The 17,146-nt window shown below is 33.5% G+C and overlaps 1 protein-coding gene across 1 annotated transcript in view; it reads left to right on the top strand.

The window, feature by feature from the left end:
- Positions 1-13,561, top strand: part of LOC142326357 (tektin-3-like) — a 41,798-nt gene extending 28,237 nt beyond the window's left edge. The window contains exons 7-9 of the mRNA XM_075368798.1: positions 8,372-8,594; positions 10,075-10,229; positions 13,351-13,561. Of these exons, the coding sequence (XP_075224913.1) occupies positions 8,372-8,594; positions 10,075-10,229; positions 13,351-13,561 (589 nt within the window). The remainder of the gene's footprint in view (positions 1-8,371; positions 8,595-10,074; positions 10,230-13,350) is intronic.
- Positions 13,562-17,146: the final 3,585 nt, after the last annotated feature.

The following is a 17,146-nucleotide window of genomic DNA, read 5'->3' as shown; positions in this document are numbered from 1 at the left end:
CTACCTGTATAAACTGCAGAGGACAGCATTCCTGTAGATCCAGGAACTGTCCTGTATACAAAGACGAAGTAGCTGTGCAGGAAGTAAAAACCCTGCAAAAGGTCAGCTACTTTGAAGCAAAGAAGATCGTAAACGCCCGCAGACCTAGAGCAATAACAACCTATGATCAGGCTGCGGCTGCTGTTCCTGCTCCTGCTCCAGTTGCTGTTGATGAGAGTGCAATCATCAACAAACTCGCACCTACCTTGACTGGCTTAATTGAGAGGATAATTGAAAATAAAATGGAGCCTCTCAGCACTAAAGAACCTGTTAAGCCAAGAATAATTGTACAGCCTCCTGAAGACACATCTCCAGAACAGAAAGTCGCTCCAGTACAGAAGAAAACGGACACTAAACCTGAAATCCAAGTCCGTCTTAGTGAGATTTTAGTTGATGAAAAGAAAGTGACAGCTACAGACTCTGTTATGGAGGCTCCCAAGCCTCCTGTAACTGAAGTGGCCTCTAAGCCTCAGAGGCCACAAAAAATTTCACAGGGGGACGCGTGTCCCCCCTTCAACAGGCGGTGACCGGTGCGACCCCCGTATCTGGGGTCGGCCAAGTTGCCGCCCCACAATCGGCTCCTGTAACCGATGCCGATCCATGCCCGTCGTCGTCGGCGGCTTCGGTGGTCTCCGATTCGGAGACCGGCAGCTTCACGGGCGACGACCTTCTCCTCGAACACGATGCTGTTCGTAAGATGGAGAAAAAAAGGACAAAAGGGTGGCCGAAAGGTAAACCCAGACGATAATATTATTTAAAATCAGCGAGTCAATAGTACAATGGAACATCAATGGATGTTTTTCAAACATCCATGAGCTCCAACGCTTGGTACATGATGTAGACCCGATTTGTATATGTCTGCAAGAAACGCATTTCCGCCGAAATGAAAATTTTTAATTAAAAGGATTCGATACATTTCGGCGAGATCAACCGCCAAATATTAGAGTTAGAGGTGGAGTAGCCATACTAACATAGACCAGAGCTACCACCGAGGCTGTTGATCTAAATGCAAATCTGCAAGCGGTCGCCATTAGAATGAAGCGTCCGTTTCAGGTCACTGTTTGCAGCATATACTTGCCGAATTTTGATTGGAATAAGGATGACATAGCAAGATTAATTTTTGAACTCCCCCCACCTGTTTTACTGGTGGGTGACTTTAATGCTCATAATTCTCTCTGGGGATCGGATCGAGTAGATCCCCGCGGAAGAGAACTGGAAAGGTTCCTGATGAATTCAGAACTTATTATTTTAAACGACGGATCAGGAACCTTTTTCAATGCCAGAGATGGATCGACGTCCTGTATAGATCTTGCACTTATAAGCGGATTGATAGCACCGAGGTACAACTTCCATGTCATAAACGATTTGCATGGAAGCGATCATTTCCCGGTGCAAATTGTAACTGATGTTACAAGAAAAACATATCCCATCTCTAAAAGCTGGTTATTTGATAAGGCAGACTGGACGAGCTTCACAGTTAGAACGATACTCCCTGAAACAACTGGAGTTATCGGGGACGATGTCGACGCCATAACAAATACGATACTTGAGTCGGCATCGAGATTTATTCCCAAAACATCTGGGAAATTTACGAAGAAACCCGTTCCATGGTGGAACAAAGAAATAAGTGAAGTTATTAAAAGAAAGAAAAGAGCGTATAACGCCATCAAGAAACGTCCTACCCTACAAAATCTTATTGCCTTTAAAAAATACAGTGCGTATGCAAAACGTCTCATGATTGACTCGAAGAAACGATCCTGGCAGCAAAACGTGTCATCCATCGACAGAACCACTACTGCGTCAGATGTTTGGAGAAAAGTGAAGGCGATTTGTGGGCGTAAAAATTTTGCGCCCATAACTAGCCTTCAAGATGAAGATGGAATTAAGAACACTCCAAACGAAATCGCAGAGCTATTATCCAATCACTTTGAGAAAGCCAGCAAAACGGCCAATTACGAGGAAGGTTTTCGGACCAAAAAGGAAGAACTCGAAGGTCTACTAAATTTTAGAACTGAGTATAATTACTCATATAATGTACCATTTAGAACGGAAGAATTCACGAAAGCGTTGGAAAAAGCAGGTAACACAGCTGCTGGTCCGGATGAAATCCATTATAATATGATCTGAATACCACTGCAAAACGCAGATTATTAGAATTTTATAATAAAATATGGCGGGATGGAATGTACCCGCAGCAGTGGAAAAAAGCTCATGTTGTTCCAGTACCAAAGAAAAATAAAAAATTAACAGATCCCAATAGCTACCGTCCTATTTCCTTGATGTGTGCTATGGGAAAAATACTGGAAAAAGTGATTAATAATCGACTCGTCTGGGTTTTAGAAAAAGAAAACCTGATATCACCATATCAAGCAGGTTTTCGACAGTACCATTCCACCACCGATCAAATGATCAGCTTAGAGGACGTTATATATAACAGCTTTATTACAAGCAAACATTGTGTCGGAGTCTTCTTTGATCTTCAGAAGGCTTTCGATATGACCTGGCGTCATGGTATAATGCTCCAGATACATGAATGAGGCATTCGTGGCAATCTGCCAGTCTTACTGAGCAACTATATGAATGACCGTACTTTCCAAGTACGAGTCAATAGCGAATATTCATCTGTAAGAAATTTGGAAAATGGCATACCACAAGGTTCGCCGTTGAGCGGTACTTTGTTTACCATCGCCATTAATAAATTGATATTAGCCATTCCAGTAGAAATCAGCAAAAGCGTCTATGTTGATGATTTGGCAATTGTGTATGCCAGCAACAAGACTGCTATGGTGAGGTACAAATTGCAACGAGCGATCAATGCTCTAAATGAAGTTGCAAGGAATAACGGATTCCAATTCACACCAGAAAAAACGTGCTGTGTACACTTTTGTAGGAAGAGAATTCCTCATCAAAGTCCTGCGTTGACAATTGATGATAATCCAATACAATATAAAGACAACGTAAGATATTTAGGAATCGTATTGGATAAATCCCTTACATGGGGATTACATATACAGGACTTGAGTGATAGATGCAAAAGAGCCCTAAACATTATAAAATGTTTATCGAACTTAAATTGGGGCTCAGACAAAGAGACATTATTGAGATTGTATAAAGCATTGGTTCAATCCAAACTAGACTACGGATGTATCGTATATTCATCCGCTAGAAAGTCGCACTTAAGAAAGTTAGACGTAGTTCATAATAGCGGAATAAGATATGCAACGGGCGCTTTCCGCACAAGTCCGGCGGCTAGTCTGATGTCTGAAGCCGGAATAATGCCACTACATTATAGAAGAGAGATCCTCTTGTTAAGATATGCAGCAAATGTATGGGCTTTCCCTGCTCATATAAATAATAAATTGTTTACGAATCATCCTATGGCTGCATTATACGAACGTCGTGCTACCTATTCCAGACCAACCGGAATTAGGTACCACGAATTAAGAAGTAAATACGAAATTGCCATTCCTGATACATTGGCAATTTCTACTAGAGTAATACCGCCATGGCTCTTGCCAGCGGTAAATACAAGGTTGGATCTCTCTCAAGGAGAAATAAAAAAGAAACCAGCAGTGATCATCCAACAGGAATTTTTGGCAACCGTCAGCAGTTACGAAGAACATATTAGAATTTATACTGACGGTTCTAAAACCGAACATGGTGTTGGATGCTCAATATATAAATGGAGAAGCCCACTTTTGGAAACTGCCAGATGTGGCCAGTGTCTACACGGGAGAACTCACTGCAATTCAGCAAGCTCTTCGCTACACTGAACACTATTGCCAAGAGAGAGTGCTAATATTTTCCGATTCTTTAGGTGCATTTGTCGCAATTCGGAACAAGAACATTAAGGATGTCCTAATTGCAAACATCCTGTCCATTTTATACATTCTAAATCAACGAGGACAGCGATGCGTATTTGTATGGACTCCGGGGCATGCTGGTATTACAGGTATTGGAATCGCAGACGAAGCTGCCAGAAAGGCAACAGTCTGCAATGATTTGGATGCATTTCCTGTAAGAGTGGCAAATGTTAAAAACCATCTAACAAACATAGAAAAAACAAGTGGAATGCTGGAGGAGTTTAAATACGAAATTAAACTCAGTAAAAACTTCTCCATATAAATGGAAAAGCGACTTTAAGTTGACTCGCCGTGAACAAGTAGCGCTGACCAGACTTAGAATCGGTCACACGCGATTAGCAAATTCATATTTGTTAACCGGCGAAGTGAGACCAATGTGCGGTGTTTATAATAAAACACTGACAATCAAGCATCTAATAGAAGAGTGTACCATATATGAGGACCTCAGAAAGAGGTTCCGTTTTAGAAATAATATTACTGCTTATCTGGATAATAGAAATGAAGAAAATATAGTTGCATTTTTACACGCCAGTGGGCTTCTTAGAAGTCTGTAATAGTGGAAAATTTTAAAGCTGTGTTAAAGAATCTCTAAGAGGTGGTTTCATTTAAATGTGGAAGTCTCGAAGCGTGGCACGTGTAGTAACGGGAGGTCTTGCCTAGGCCATTTTGGCTCACCTGCATTCAAGAGCAATGAGTCGGGGTGTGTCCGATGATGGCATGGGGGACCCTCAAGGGTGGATTGAGGGCGCGAGGCTATGGGTATGCGCGGTGCATGCCTGTAGCCTGTTTATAAGAAGGATTCAACTGCCACGGCACCCTGGCGCGACTGATATACTGCTCAACGGCGGTTCTGGTCGCCCCGAGGGTGCTTAAACAAACTATAAACGAGACTCGTAGAAGAAAGAAAGAAAAATATGGTATTGATAAGTTGAATTTTTTTAATTTCATGGTCTTTTGAGAACCTTATCTCAAATTTTAATATCGGGGCCCTTTACACCCCGTAAGTGTTGTGTGTTGTACTTGTCTTTTGTGTCTTAATGTTTTTGTGTAGTTTGTGCTTTTAAATAAAATGTAAGGGCCCTTTACACCCTTACATGTGACGATCCAGATGGTGATACAAATTACTTTTAAAGAATGTGACGATGGCTAATGACCTTAGCAGTCGATGCCCATAAAAATTCAGTTAATAAAAAAAAAAAATAATAATACTTTAAATAAATTAAAAATAGACAGTAACATAATATACAAATAAATTTATAAAATTATATATTAAACACAATTATTTTGAATTTAATAATAAATATTACCTACAAGAAAAAGGTCTCATTACGGAATCACCCTGTTCAGCTATCCTATACATCTTCATAAACAAATTAAAAACAGTACTTTACACAACATATTTAACCAGCACCAAATATTATTATACAAAAGATATGTTAACGACATACTAATTTTATATAATCAAAAATTTAATGAAGATGATAAATTAATCAAAGAAATGAACTCTTTAAATAATAACATTAAATTTACGTTAAATCAAGAAAATAATAAAAGCATTATTTTTTTGGATATGAAAATTAATAAAAATTTTAGTAATAGTTTTGATATTGACATATATAGGAAACCTACCAAACAAGACACTATAATTCATCACAATTCATTTCATCTTTGGAATCATAAAATGGCAATATTTAACGCATTAATCTATAAAGCGATGAAGTACTTGAGACATAATAACACAAAATTAAATAATATCAAATATATTGCTATAAATAATGGATGTAATGAAAACTTAATAAATAAATTATATACTAGAATAAAAAATAATATATATATATATATATATATATATATATATATATATATATATATATAAAAGATACAATAAAGTTAAAAAATAATTATAACAGAAATAAATACATTAAAATTGAGTAATATAAATTACAGGAAATTCAATAAAATCTTTAAATCATTCGAATTAAAAGCAGCATATACAACAAAATAATAAACTACATAAATAACAAAGATCCTTCTAAAACATTAAAACATAAAAATAAATTAAATATAGATAAACAGGGCGTATGTAGTTTGAAGTGCGCCAAATGTAATTTAGAATACATCGGTATGACTAATCAATCTTTTTTGATTAGAATTAAAGAACATACCAACTGTATAATTAAAGGAAACAAAAACAATCTAATTTTGCCAAACATAACACAGAACACAGTCATGATTATTAACCAAATAATTTTATTAATATCCTTGAATACTCAAATGTTTTTTTATAAAACTAATATCCTACAAAAATTCCACATCTACTTAAATAAAAACAAACTGATAAACAAACAAATTTTGAAAACGATATTTTATTTAAACAATAATTATTCATTCGAATGTTGGCCAAACTGCTTTTATAATACTATGGACATAACAATTGAGATGCTTTTGTTGACTAGATTTACAAATGTACGAATCATTTTATAACATGACGATCAATTGTTATATTTATGGAAATTTATCTTATTATTATTATTATTATTATTATTGTAATATACATCAAATTAATATGTGAAATGAATAATTATATACAAGTTTATCAGATGTTCCTGAAGATAGAAAAATAACTTCCGAAAGCGTTAGAACATAATAATTAATAACATTGGTTGGTCAGCAGAATAATAATTTATATATTTTTGTCTAGTGTCTTCACAGAATTGTTCCCGAGTCTGAGTTTTATGTGAAATAGCAACAGTATGATTTTACCAGTCTCAATTAATGATAAATGCTTTACATTCTTTTCACCAGCCACAAAGTTCGGCCACAATGGCCAGTTTTTTATTTGGTAATGACATTTTGTATCATGAATATCCCAAAGACAAAGAAAACAACAGTATTTATTTCTTAAACTCAACTTGTAAACCAAGACGTAATGCAACTACTTCAGATCACTGCAAACTTGCCACATATGCTCTTTGTATTTTATTGCTTCTAATGTTGATGCCATAGTTTCATATGTTTTTTCATGTCGACTGCATGAGCTAATAGAAGGGATGGCTATTTGTTACCATTATGCAACAAAACTGCTTTCATGCTAACTTCAGAAGAGTCAGTAAAAAGACGCCATTCTTCAAGATTATGCTGAATTCCAAACTCTTTTCATCAGGCCATTGACATCAGTACATATGAACAATGAATTTTTCATAATAAAATAAGTTGAAAGAGTTCTTTTTGTATTCTAAATGTAATAACTTTTGTTTTTTCCACTAAAAGATTCCACGTAGTCTAGACCTCAGAAGTTTAGCTTGCTGCTTTTATAACTGTAAATCGTGAACTAATCATAAAGTTCATGTTGTTGAATTAAACTGGATTTTTCATCAGATACAGAAATAAACTCTTCAATGACAAATAAACTGCTTCATTTTCAGATTGTTCTACCAATGTCGGATTAGATGGTGGTACAGGTATAGGTAACTCCTCTCCATGTGGTTTTAGAGCTCAGGATAAATCTGCATATTTCATGAACTTTCTAGTTTTGAATGAAAATCCAAATATATTTGTCACAGAAAAGTAGCAGTCGATGAAGTGGTCCTTAGGTTCATGCCTAACCATCGGTACAGCAAACAGCATAGCTCATCGTTTCCCCTTCAACTATTCGGTTAGAGTTGCTGAGCACAATATGCAAATAACATGAGGTACCCAGATTTTATCAAAATAAAATTTATAAGCTCTTTTATCAATTCAGAAATAGTCTTTCTTTGAGATTTAGGCATAGATTTACCATGGACATAACAAAAATTGTCTGGAGGATTTGAACAGCTACAAAATTTTGCAGAAAGCCATGTTGTAGCAAATAAAATGAGAAAAATCACTTTTATATTATAAAGAATTGATGAAAATATAGCAAAACATTAATAACTATGTGAAACCCAACACACAGTGCAGACAGGTGAAACTAGACTGAATAAGATTTTAAGCTCTGTAGCAGGCAACAACAGATGTCTATATGATAACATCGTCTATATGATAACATCATACAGACATGTTATGTCTGACGTACTGAGAAGTAGACATGTATATGTCTACTCATGACACAGTGTACATATTTATTTATTTTTTTCTTTATTAACCATGTATGCATGTTGTTTAAAAGTAAAAATACAGAAACTATTCTTAACTGTTACCAGTAGTTGGTCAAAATAAGGTTGTTATACAATTTGTTTACAAATTCATGATTTACATAAAACCTTTACATCGTAACATAATTTCAATAGCATATTTGAAATCAGCACCTAAAATACAGTGAGAAAAGCTATGTAACATGTTACATAAAATTTTATGTTGATCAGTTACAATTAATGATAGTTTTATGTTATAGATATACCTAAAAATAGCACAAAAAACAGTAAACATTTTTACTGTAATAAATGTTCTAAACACATTCAACTCTATGAGAAACTTCACTGTTGCAGTGTAAGCATTCCTGATACGTGGAGCCAACACTCAAATAGGATCAATCAACGATCTCAAGGAGAACGATCAAAATCAGCACAATTACGCACTGATACTGACAATCTTATAAATGCATGTGCTAATGAAGTATGGAACTCCTGGAATAACACAAACAGTTCACTTTCAAGGCGTGCCACTGAAACACTGGAAGCTAAGAACAGATTGCAAATGCATCTTCATAAGGTTAATTTCTTACTTTTTTTTTGTAATCACACTAATCATAAGCCTGCACCAATCATGGTAATAAAATAGGTAAGATGCAAGAACAGCATTTAATAAAAACATTGTATAGTTTACTTTCAACTTTTGTGTTCTTGTTCTAAGAATATATAACTGTAATTACTATTAGTATGATAAACCCATAAAATTATTATAGATTATAATTATTGTATGGAGACAATGCATGTATGCAAGATGCATAATAGTAAGGGTTGCAAGCAATCTGAAGAAATGAGTAATTCTTGGAAAGGATATGGTCATTCTCAAGGATTATAAGCACTGATAAAAAATATAAATTATCAACATAATTATTTTTTTCAGGCTGTTATTCTAAATACAGATTCAACTATTTGTTGAATTATACATTTAGTTACTGTACAGAATCATTAGGTCAAACATCTTTACACAAATTAAATTATATAACAAGATCTTTAACAGATAGCTGGATTACCAAGTTTTTGAATTGGTGCCCTCTTTTCTCTCACATGGAATACATAAAAAATTGTAGATAAATGAATATATGAAGAATATTTTTTTGCAAAGGAGTTATGAGCTGAAAGACTGTACAGAGAACTTTCCAGGTCAAATTTTAATATCTTTCTAATCACATTAAATTACTTCAAAAATACACTTTCTAGATCAACAATTTCTAACCCGTATCAAATTATTAACATAAGGATTTATAATTACTTAGAATGAAGGCAAGAATTCTTGATCTGGGAAGAAAATATAGGTAAATGTTATAGAAGAGCATGGATTTTAAATATTAAGGTTACCCTTTTGCTTTTCTGTTAATACATATTACTTTGATAATGTATAATTAATTACAACCAATAATTAGAATAATCTTAATTGTTCCAATGAAATTTTTAAAATTAAAAGAAGAAAATAGATTCTAGGCTTCTGTAGCGGAAACATTAATTAGACTCATATTTTATTCTGCATTATTATAGTTTTTTATACTCTTTGAAGATGAAGTCAAATGAAAGAACAAATCAGAAGTGCATTTCCTTGCAGGTTTCCTCATTCTACTAGCCTTCCTATGAACACATAGAGGTAAGAAGCTTTCACACTGGTGATCATTCATGGTTTATTAGGAAAACTTATTATCAAAGCGACTCCAAAAGTTATATTTCAATATGAAAAATTCATAATTAACTGAATGGGAACTACCCACTAAGTTTTATTTGCATTTTTTGTTTCCTACTGCATTAATACTTATTCTGATAAGCAAGTAAATACTGTCCATATTTTTTTTTATACTCATTGATGGTAACATTACTGAGGATCAACAAACCTGATAAATTACAATAAAACATTTACAATCAGTAGATAATTGGGTATTGTATTTATAGGATTGGGTATTGTATTTATAGGAATTAAAAAAAATATATATTAATAATTTAATACTTATAAGAATTTAAAATCATTTTAATGTGTTTAGGTACAACAAGAAATTTTTGATGTGGAAAAAAGCATTGAACTTATACGTAAAGCAATAATGGATAAAAGTAATCCTATGAAAGTTGCACATACACGACTTGAAGCCAGAAGTCATCGAAGGGACATTGAACTGTGCAGGGACCAAGCACAATCAAGGTATTTAGCCTCAAAATATGTTACCCCATTTAAAAAATTAAAAAATATTTTCATACCTTCATACTCGGTATAATTTTTAAATTACTTAATTCATGTACATGTATAGAGACAATTTCTTAACTAAATTAAGTTTGTTTATTTGTAAGAACTTATTCTTTATACAGGACTGAGTCAGTTTTGTACAATTTTTGTTACATGAAACTACACTACACTTAATGAAACTTTGAGGAGTCCAAACACAAAAAAGTTTCATTTGAAAAGTTTCATTTCAAGATCAGATTATATGGTGGGCACAAGGTCGGATTATACTTTTCTAGTATAGATCAAGTATATCACAAAATGAAAATGATAATTTTCCAGAAGAGCAAACCCTTCTTTTCTGTATAATCCATGTTTTACTGCCTTCAAAATCATAGGGATCAAATTATTTTCAACCATTCCCTCTGTAGTATTAGCTATTTCCCTCCAAAAATCATAGAAAACAGGAGGAATTATAGGATCACAAAAGGTTGTTAGCATCAATTTATCGTTTAATGTTTTGAATTTATACCTAACCAGAGAACTGGGATGATTCCACCACTTTATGTTTTCACACTTTTGAGATCAAGATCTCAAGTCACCATTCTATCCAAAAATTCATCTTCTTCAAATAATGTTGTCTGAATTCCTTACACACATACGTACTGATTATAAATGTCAGAAATTATACATAAGGCATTAATGTTGAGAGATCACCCTATAATGCTTCATTGCATAGTTCAGTTTGTTATGAATAATTAACTAGATTCAAGAGCTGAAATTGAAATCTGTCATCTCAGTTTTCTCTGTTGGTTATCAGTAACTCTTATCTGGCTACTTTTGAACTGTTAAATTTGTACAGCTGTTATAAATACAGCTTTCACCATCTGTTTGGAAGTAAATATTATATATTTTTACACCATCTGAAACCAGAAATCTTATCACTTAACATTTTTCTGAAGTACACTGCTTTTTTGTATACATTACAGATCTGTAAATACAATTTTTCTATCACCCTTAGCTTCAAATAAATTACGCTTCAAAAAAAATTAAGGGAAAATATAGTTAAAATCTGTAAAATTTATAATTCTATGTGGCCATACCTGTGTCAGTATGATTTCGCTGATGCTTTTCTTTTATAAATAGCCTCAGGCACATCCTGAATTAATGCCCAACAGTAATTGGCTAGCAAGTCAGTATTCCATTTCCCTTTATAGCAGCTTTCCATCACCAAAATATCTTGGTGGAAACATTCATTGTGTTTGTCACTCCAAGGTTGTCCAGGAAAAAATCCAGATGTGAGTGAAGGAAATGTATTTTCAAAGACATTACATCCCATAGCTCAGTACGAAGTAAGAAGTTGATTAACAATATCGTTGTAATTGTTGAATTTTCATTTGCAGAGAAAAATTTTGCAAACATCTTTAAATGAAGACCAAGCTCCACTTTCTATATTATTTAACATTGACCTTATTTAATACATTACCTTTGACCAGCTCTCTTATTTGAGGACCAACAAATATTCCATCTTTGATATATCCTTCACTGACATTTGGAAATTTCTGCCTGATGTGCAAAAATCCAGGACTATCCTTCATTACTTAATCAAAATTTTTCATTAGTCCTAGCTTGATATCTAAGGGGGGTAATCCTTCAACTAAGGACTCATGAATAATATTTTTCACGTTTGAAGTTAAGTTGTCTCGTTTCTTCCACTCTTTGGTAACATAATGTTACCAAATAGCTGTAACTTTCAGATCACCACATATGTTCCAGCTATGTTTTTTATAATTTATTTTTTCCAGAACGTCTTTCATCACGATATATTTCTTTTAAATTAATACCATAAGCGATTGGTATCGAAGGATATTTATTACCATTGTGTATTAGAACCACTTTTAAACTATACTTGGACGAATCTAAACCAAATTATTTTCACTGTGAGGTACAGGCCTGTTTCAGGATATTTTACAGTATGTTTAGATTTTTTGGAAATTCCAGACTTTTGTTAAACAAAAGTAACAATTGTTGATGATGAAGTAACCATGATCCATGGTTCACACCAAACCATAGGTACAAATATAAAAGACTTCTAAAAAAGGGAAAAGGTTACGAGTTCAACCTGTATAGTTTATTTTATTCTTATATTATCTTCCTCTTCAATAAATGGGCCAATTTAAATGATTATTTTTTTTGTTTTATAGTTAGTTTTTTTGGGTAGTCCAGTTATTAAAGTAGATATTTAAATGAAAAATTGCTACATCAATGAAGAATTTTTAATTTTTTGATTGGATTATAGAGTATAGACTGATAAATTATTGTCTAAGGAAGGCATAACAAAGAGGCTACTGTTAAAACAACAAGAAAATAACTAAAGGTGTATTAGAAATATCACTGTTAACTGTTACACAGTGATAAAAATAACGTTATCCTTAGTTTGGCTGTCCCATTCACAAAGACAATACATATACTTAGGCCTAACAGCTGTAACTTTCAGATCAGCACATATGTTCCAGCTACGTTTTATATAATTTTTTTTTCAAGAACGTCTTTCATCACATCATACTCTTAAATTAATACCATACATCAAAGGATAGTATATTGTCCTTCGAGGATATATAAATATATATAAATAAATCGAAGGATATGTAAATCCATTCTACCAATTGTTATTACAATTATCTATATACACAATAGAACGGGGTAAGAGGTTGTGTGTGTTACCATTTCACTTCGATGTGTTATAGGCCACCAGGGGGCAGATTTTGCTAAACCGCATCAAAATCTGCAGTTTTTGCATTACATAGGTATCAACTCACAGCAGGTTCTTAGATTAGTTTTGGGGGTGGCTACAGTCTCCGAAGTTCTAATTAATATTTTAATAATTTTAATATTTAATTATCCAGTTTGATTTTGTTGATTTTAATTTTAATTTTATTTATTTGTTTTGTTTCTCATTCTACAATCAATAAAATCACAAAACCTTTTCATGATCCTTTTTAATTTCTGCTCCCCTTTTTTATTTTCTCAATTAAAAATTAAACAATTACATTATAATTTAACAATATAAATGTTAATTTTAAAATTAATGAAATTCTTTTAGGCTCGTGAAAGAAGTAAAAGATCTAAATGAAACTATAGAGCAGCTCCATAGAAAACTTCAAGAGGCAGAAGCTCAGCATCAACAGCTACTGCGTACTCGATGCAATCTTGAATCTGATTTGCATGTAAAAGTTAACTCATTATTCATAGATCGAGAGAAATGTCTTGGAATGCGGCGCAGTTTTCCTGTAGCAGCTACAATTAAATATTAAAAATCTAATAAATAAATAAAATTATTAATTTTACGCTGTACTATGGTAATTTCTTTAAAAAAAAAATTATATTATTTTTAACTAGTCTTATTAGTAACTTTATTTAATATAATTATTGTACTGTATTTATTATTAATTAATATTAATTATTGGGTCATTCAATTATATTTATTAACCATTATGTTCATAGAATTGATGCTCAACTTAATGAGAATGATTGCTGGGGTTATGATTGCCGGGGTTATGATTGCCGGGGTTATCAGATCTACTCCTGTCAAATGGCTCCCAGTATTGAGCCACATACCACCCCCAAACCTGCACGCGGTCGCCTTCAATCTATCAAAGCCACCTATCAAAACAGCAATTGCTGCCACAGAGGAAGGATTTTAACCTTCCAGCATGGCAGGTGCGCCTATTTCCTGTATAAATGGGGTAAAACACTGACAGCATGGTAGGTGTGCCTATTTCCTGTATAAATGGGGTAAAACATAAAAAAGGATGATGATGCATGGGCTTGTTTGTTTGTAGCTCACATATTATTTTAATAGAGCAGACCAATGGTGGTACACCAGGCAGCACAATCAACTATTTATACTTATACTTCTTGATGTAGGACACAGGATTAGAACTGTGTTAAAAGAATCACAACTCAAAAAATAGCTAAAAATGTTCAATTGGCAAAAACATTTAACAAATGTAGTGTAATGAAGCATAAGCCATATAAAACATTTTCACGGGAATAGATCTTGGATCTTAACACTAAGTAGTACAAAGTTTTTAGTATCAAGTCTAAAGTAAAGGAAATTGTAAGATGACTAACAAGAATATTACATCTGTAGAAACTGTCAGGATATTAGATAAAAATCTTTAAAGAATATAACATAAATTTATACAAATCATTTTGCAGTCAACAATTTCTACTTTTTTTGTTAATATAAAATGTCTTTTTATTACAACATATTTAAAAAAAAAAATTTTAAAACATATAGAAAACATTAAAACATTGAATTTTACCACTGAGTCAATGTAATAAGAATTATATTTTTTCTATTGTATTATTCTGCTTTAGTATTGTTTTTGGTATATAATTAAAACAGATATCTTAAGTTTATGTTTTATTTTATTGTTGATGTGACTGTAAACAAATGAGATGTAAAAAAAAGTTTAAATAAATTTATTATTTCCCTAATCTAATCATGTTCAAATTTTACTTTTTCATTAATTATACTTTCCTGAGAGTAAGTATTCTGTGTGTAGGAAATGGGTCATTTTTTTCAATCCTTTTGTGCAGATCACAAGTGTCCTATTTGGGCAATTATTAAAAATGAAAGTGGATTTGGAAATAACCTTCCATGTGATATTTCTGGTCTGGCATCTTGTGATAATTCAACACAGTTCCTTGCTTTAAAACAGAAGAATGTTCACAAAAAAACTTCTACAGTATTGTTAATACTGTCCAATAATTAAAAAAAATCATTAAAAAAAATCAGAAAATCTTATGTTCCATTGACATAAGTTTTTTATGCATATGAAAATTATTACATCTGTAGCAATTCTCTTAACAACTGGATTAAAAGAGCTGGTCCTTGTATTTGTTTTCTGTAGTATTTTTTTAATATTTAAAAATTAATTTTTTAACTCCAAAGTGACTTTAATTAATAGCAGCTAGTCTCTAGTACAGAGTGGTACTAGAGATACCACTCTATCTGGTATCTCTACCAGATACCAGATAATGATAATTTTGAAACTTTCAAAATTTACCATTTCTTTGAATGGTGATTGGTACCACCTGATAAGTGGCGCCAGCCTCTCTAACCTAACCTGCCATTTAGTTGTCATGGATCCTTGGAGTGGTGCGCAACGTGCATTTGCTATCAAAGCGTTCAATGACAGTGTGGAGGGAGCATGTAGAGAATTTCGGCACAACCGTGTTCCATCAGCACATGCAATTAAAACATGGATATCTAATTTTGAGGAAACTGGTTCGGCAATGAAAAAGAAACCTCCAGCCGTGAGCGAACCATCCGTACACAAAGATGCTGTCACACGAAGTCCACATCGGTCAATTCGTTGTCTCTCAGCATCTTTACAATTGCATAGTTCAAGTGTACGAAGAGTTTGTTCACAAACTGTGGATGTCAGATGAAGCGCATTTCCACCTCAGTGGATTTGTTAACAAGCAAAATTTCAGATACTGGGCACAAGAAAATCCTACGCAGCTACACCAGCGTCCGTTGCACAGCCAGAAAGTGACCGTGTGGTGTGCTATATCATCTTACGGTGTTATAGGCCCTTATTTTTTTGAGGATGACAGTCATGCGATTACAGTGACGACGGCTCGTTACATAGCCATGCTTGAAACCTTTGTTGTGGAACAACAAAAGAGATTTCCACCAATTCTTAACACAGCCTGGTTTCAACAAGCTGGACCAACATCACATACTGCTCGATGGCAGCTGTACGCCGATTGTTTGGACAACATGTCATTTCACGAAATGGTGACATTAGATGGTCTCCCAGATCGCCTGATCTCTCAGCTTGCCATTACTTTTTGTGGGGTCACCTTAAAAAGCAAAGTGTTCCACAGTAGACCTGCTACAACAGAAGAACTGAAGGCAAAGATCCGAGAAGCAACTGCGGAAATTCCAGTCGAGATGTTACATCAAACGATGAACAATTTAATGAAGAGACTTCGTGAGTATTTACGTAGAAGAGGAGGTCACCTGCAAGATGTCATTTTTAAAAAATAAACTAAAATGTATGCATCCTAAAATGGCAACATTTGTACAATTACATGAAATAAAATTCATTTTCTAAAAAAAAAATTGTTATTAACGTTATTTAAGTTTTTTAATTTCCCGTTTCTTTGAATCACCCTATTTATACACTTCTACAATGATGGAAGCATTTCTTTTTAATTTTGGTAAAATTTAAATTGAAAAAAGTACTTTTACTAAAAAAAAATGCTTCCATCAGATTTCTGAATATAATTTTCTTTAAGAGGAGGTATGATTTCATCAAAGCAGCTATGTAAACAGCCAGAACAACCAATAATGCAAAGAACCCTCATGTTTAGCACGAGAGTAGATTACATCCAGAAAAGTTGATGCACTATTTCTTAAATGAAAATAATGGCTCTAATAACAGTAGCATCTTAATGCTACCTGAAGATTAGAACTGACTTAACAGGGTAGATGAAGCCCAACATAAATGCTGGTCGCAGGAAGACCTAATGGAGAGTTGCTGGTCTTCAATAACTATGAGAGTTCTTTGGGGAGAAAGTCATTTCCTGTGGTCTATCATAACTAGTTTGCCAGATTTATCTCCTACAATTTTTTTTCTTTGAAGTTTTTGAAAAAAAAGTGTTGTATATGTAGAAGTAATCTGACCAAGTTTGGTAAAAATCGGTTGAGTACAGGTGATTTAAACATAAATCACCGGTTGAGAAGGTGACACCAAACATACATACAAACATACATACATACATGCATACAAACATCCGGAAAATTTCCATCCGGTTTTTGGATTTTGGGGTTCATTAGGTGTCAAAATGTAAAGATTCATGCATATGCCCAAATTGGATCG

The sequence above is a fragment of the Lycorma delicatula genome, chromosome 6 (assembly GCF_047948215.1).
Source record: "Lycorma delicatula isolate Av1 chromosome 6, ASM4794821v1, whole genome shotgun sequence".
In the NCBI taxonomy this organism is placed as follows: domain Eukaryota; kingdom Metazoa; phylum Arthropoda; class Insecta; order Hemiptera; family Fulgoridae; genus Lycorma; species Lycorma delicatula.
This window is presented reverse-complemented; position numbering and strand designations above follow the sequence as displayed.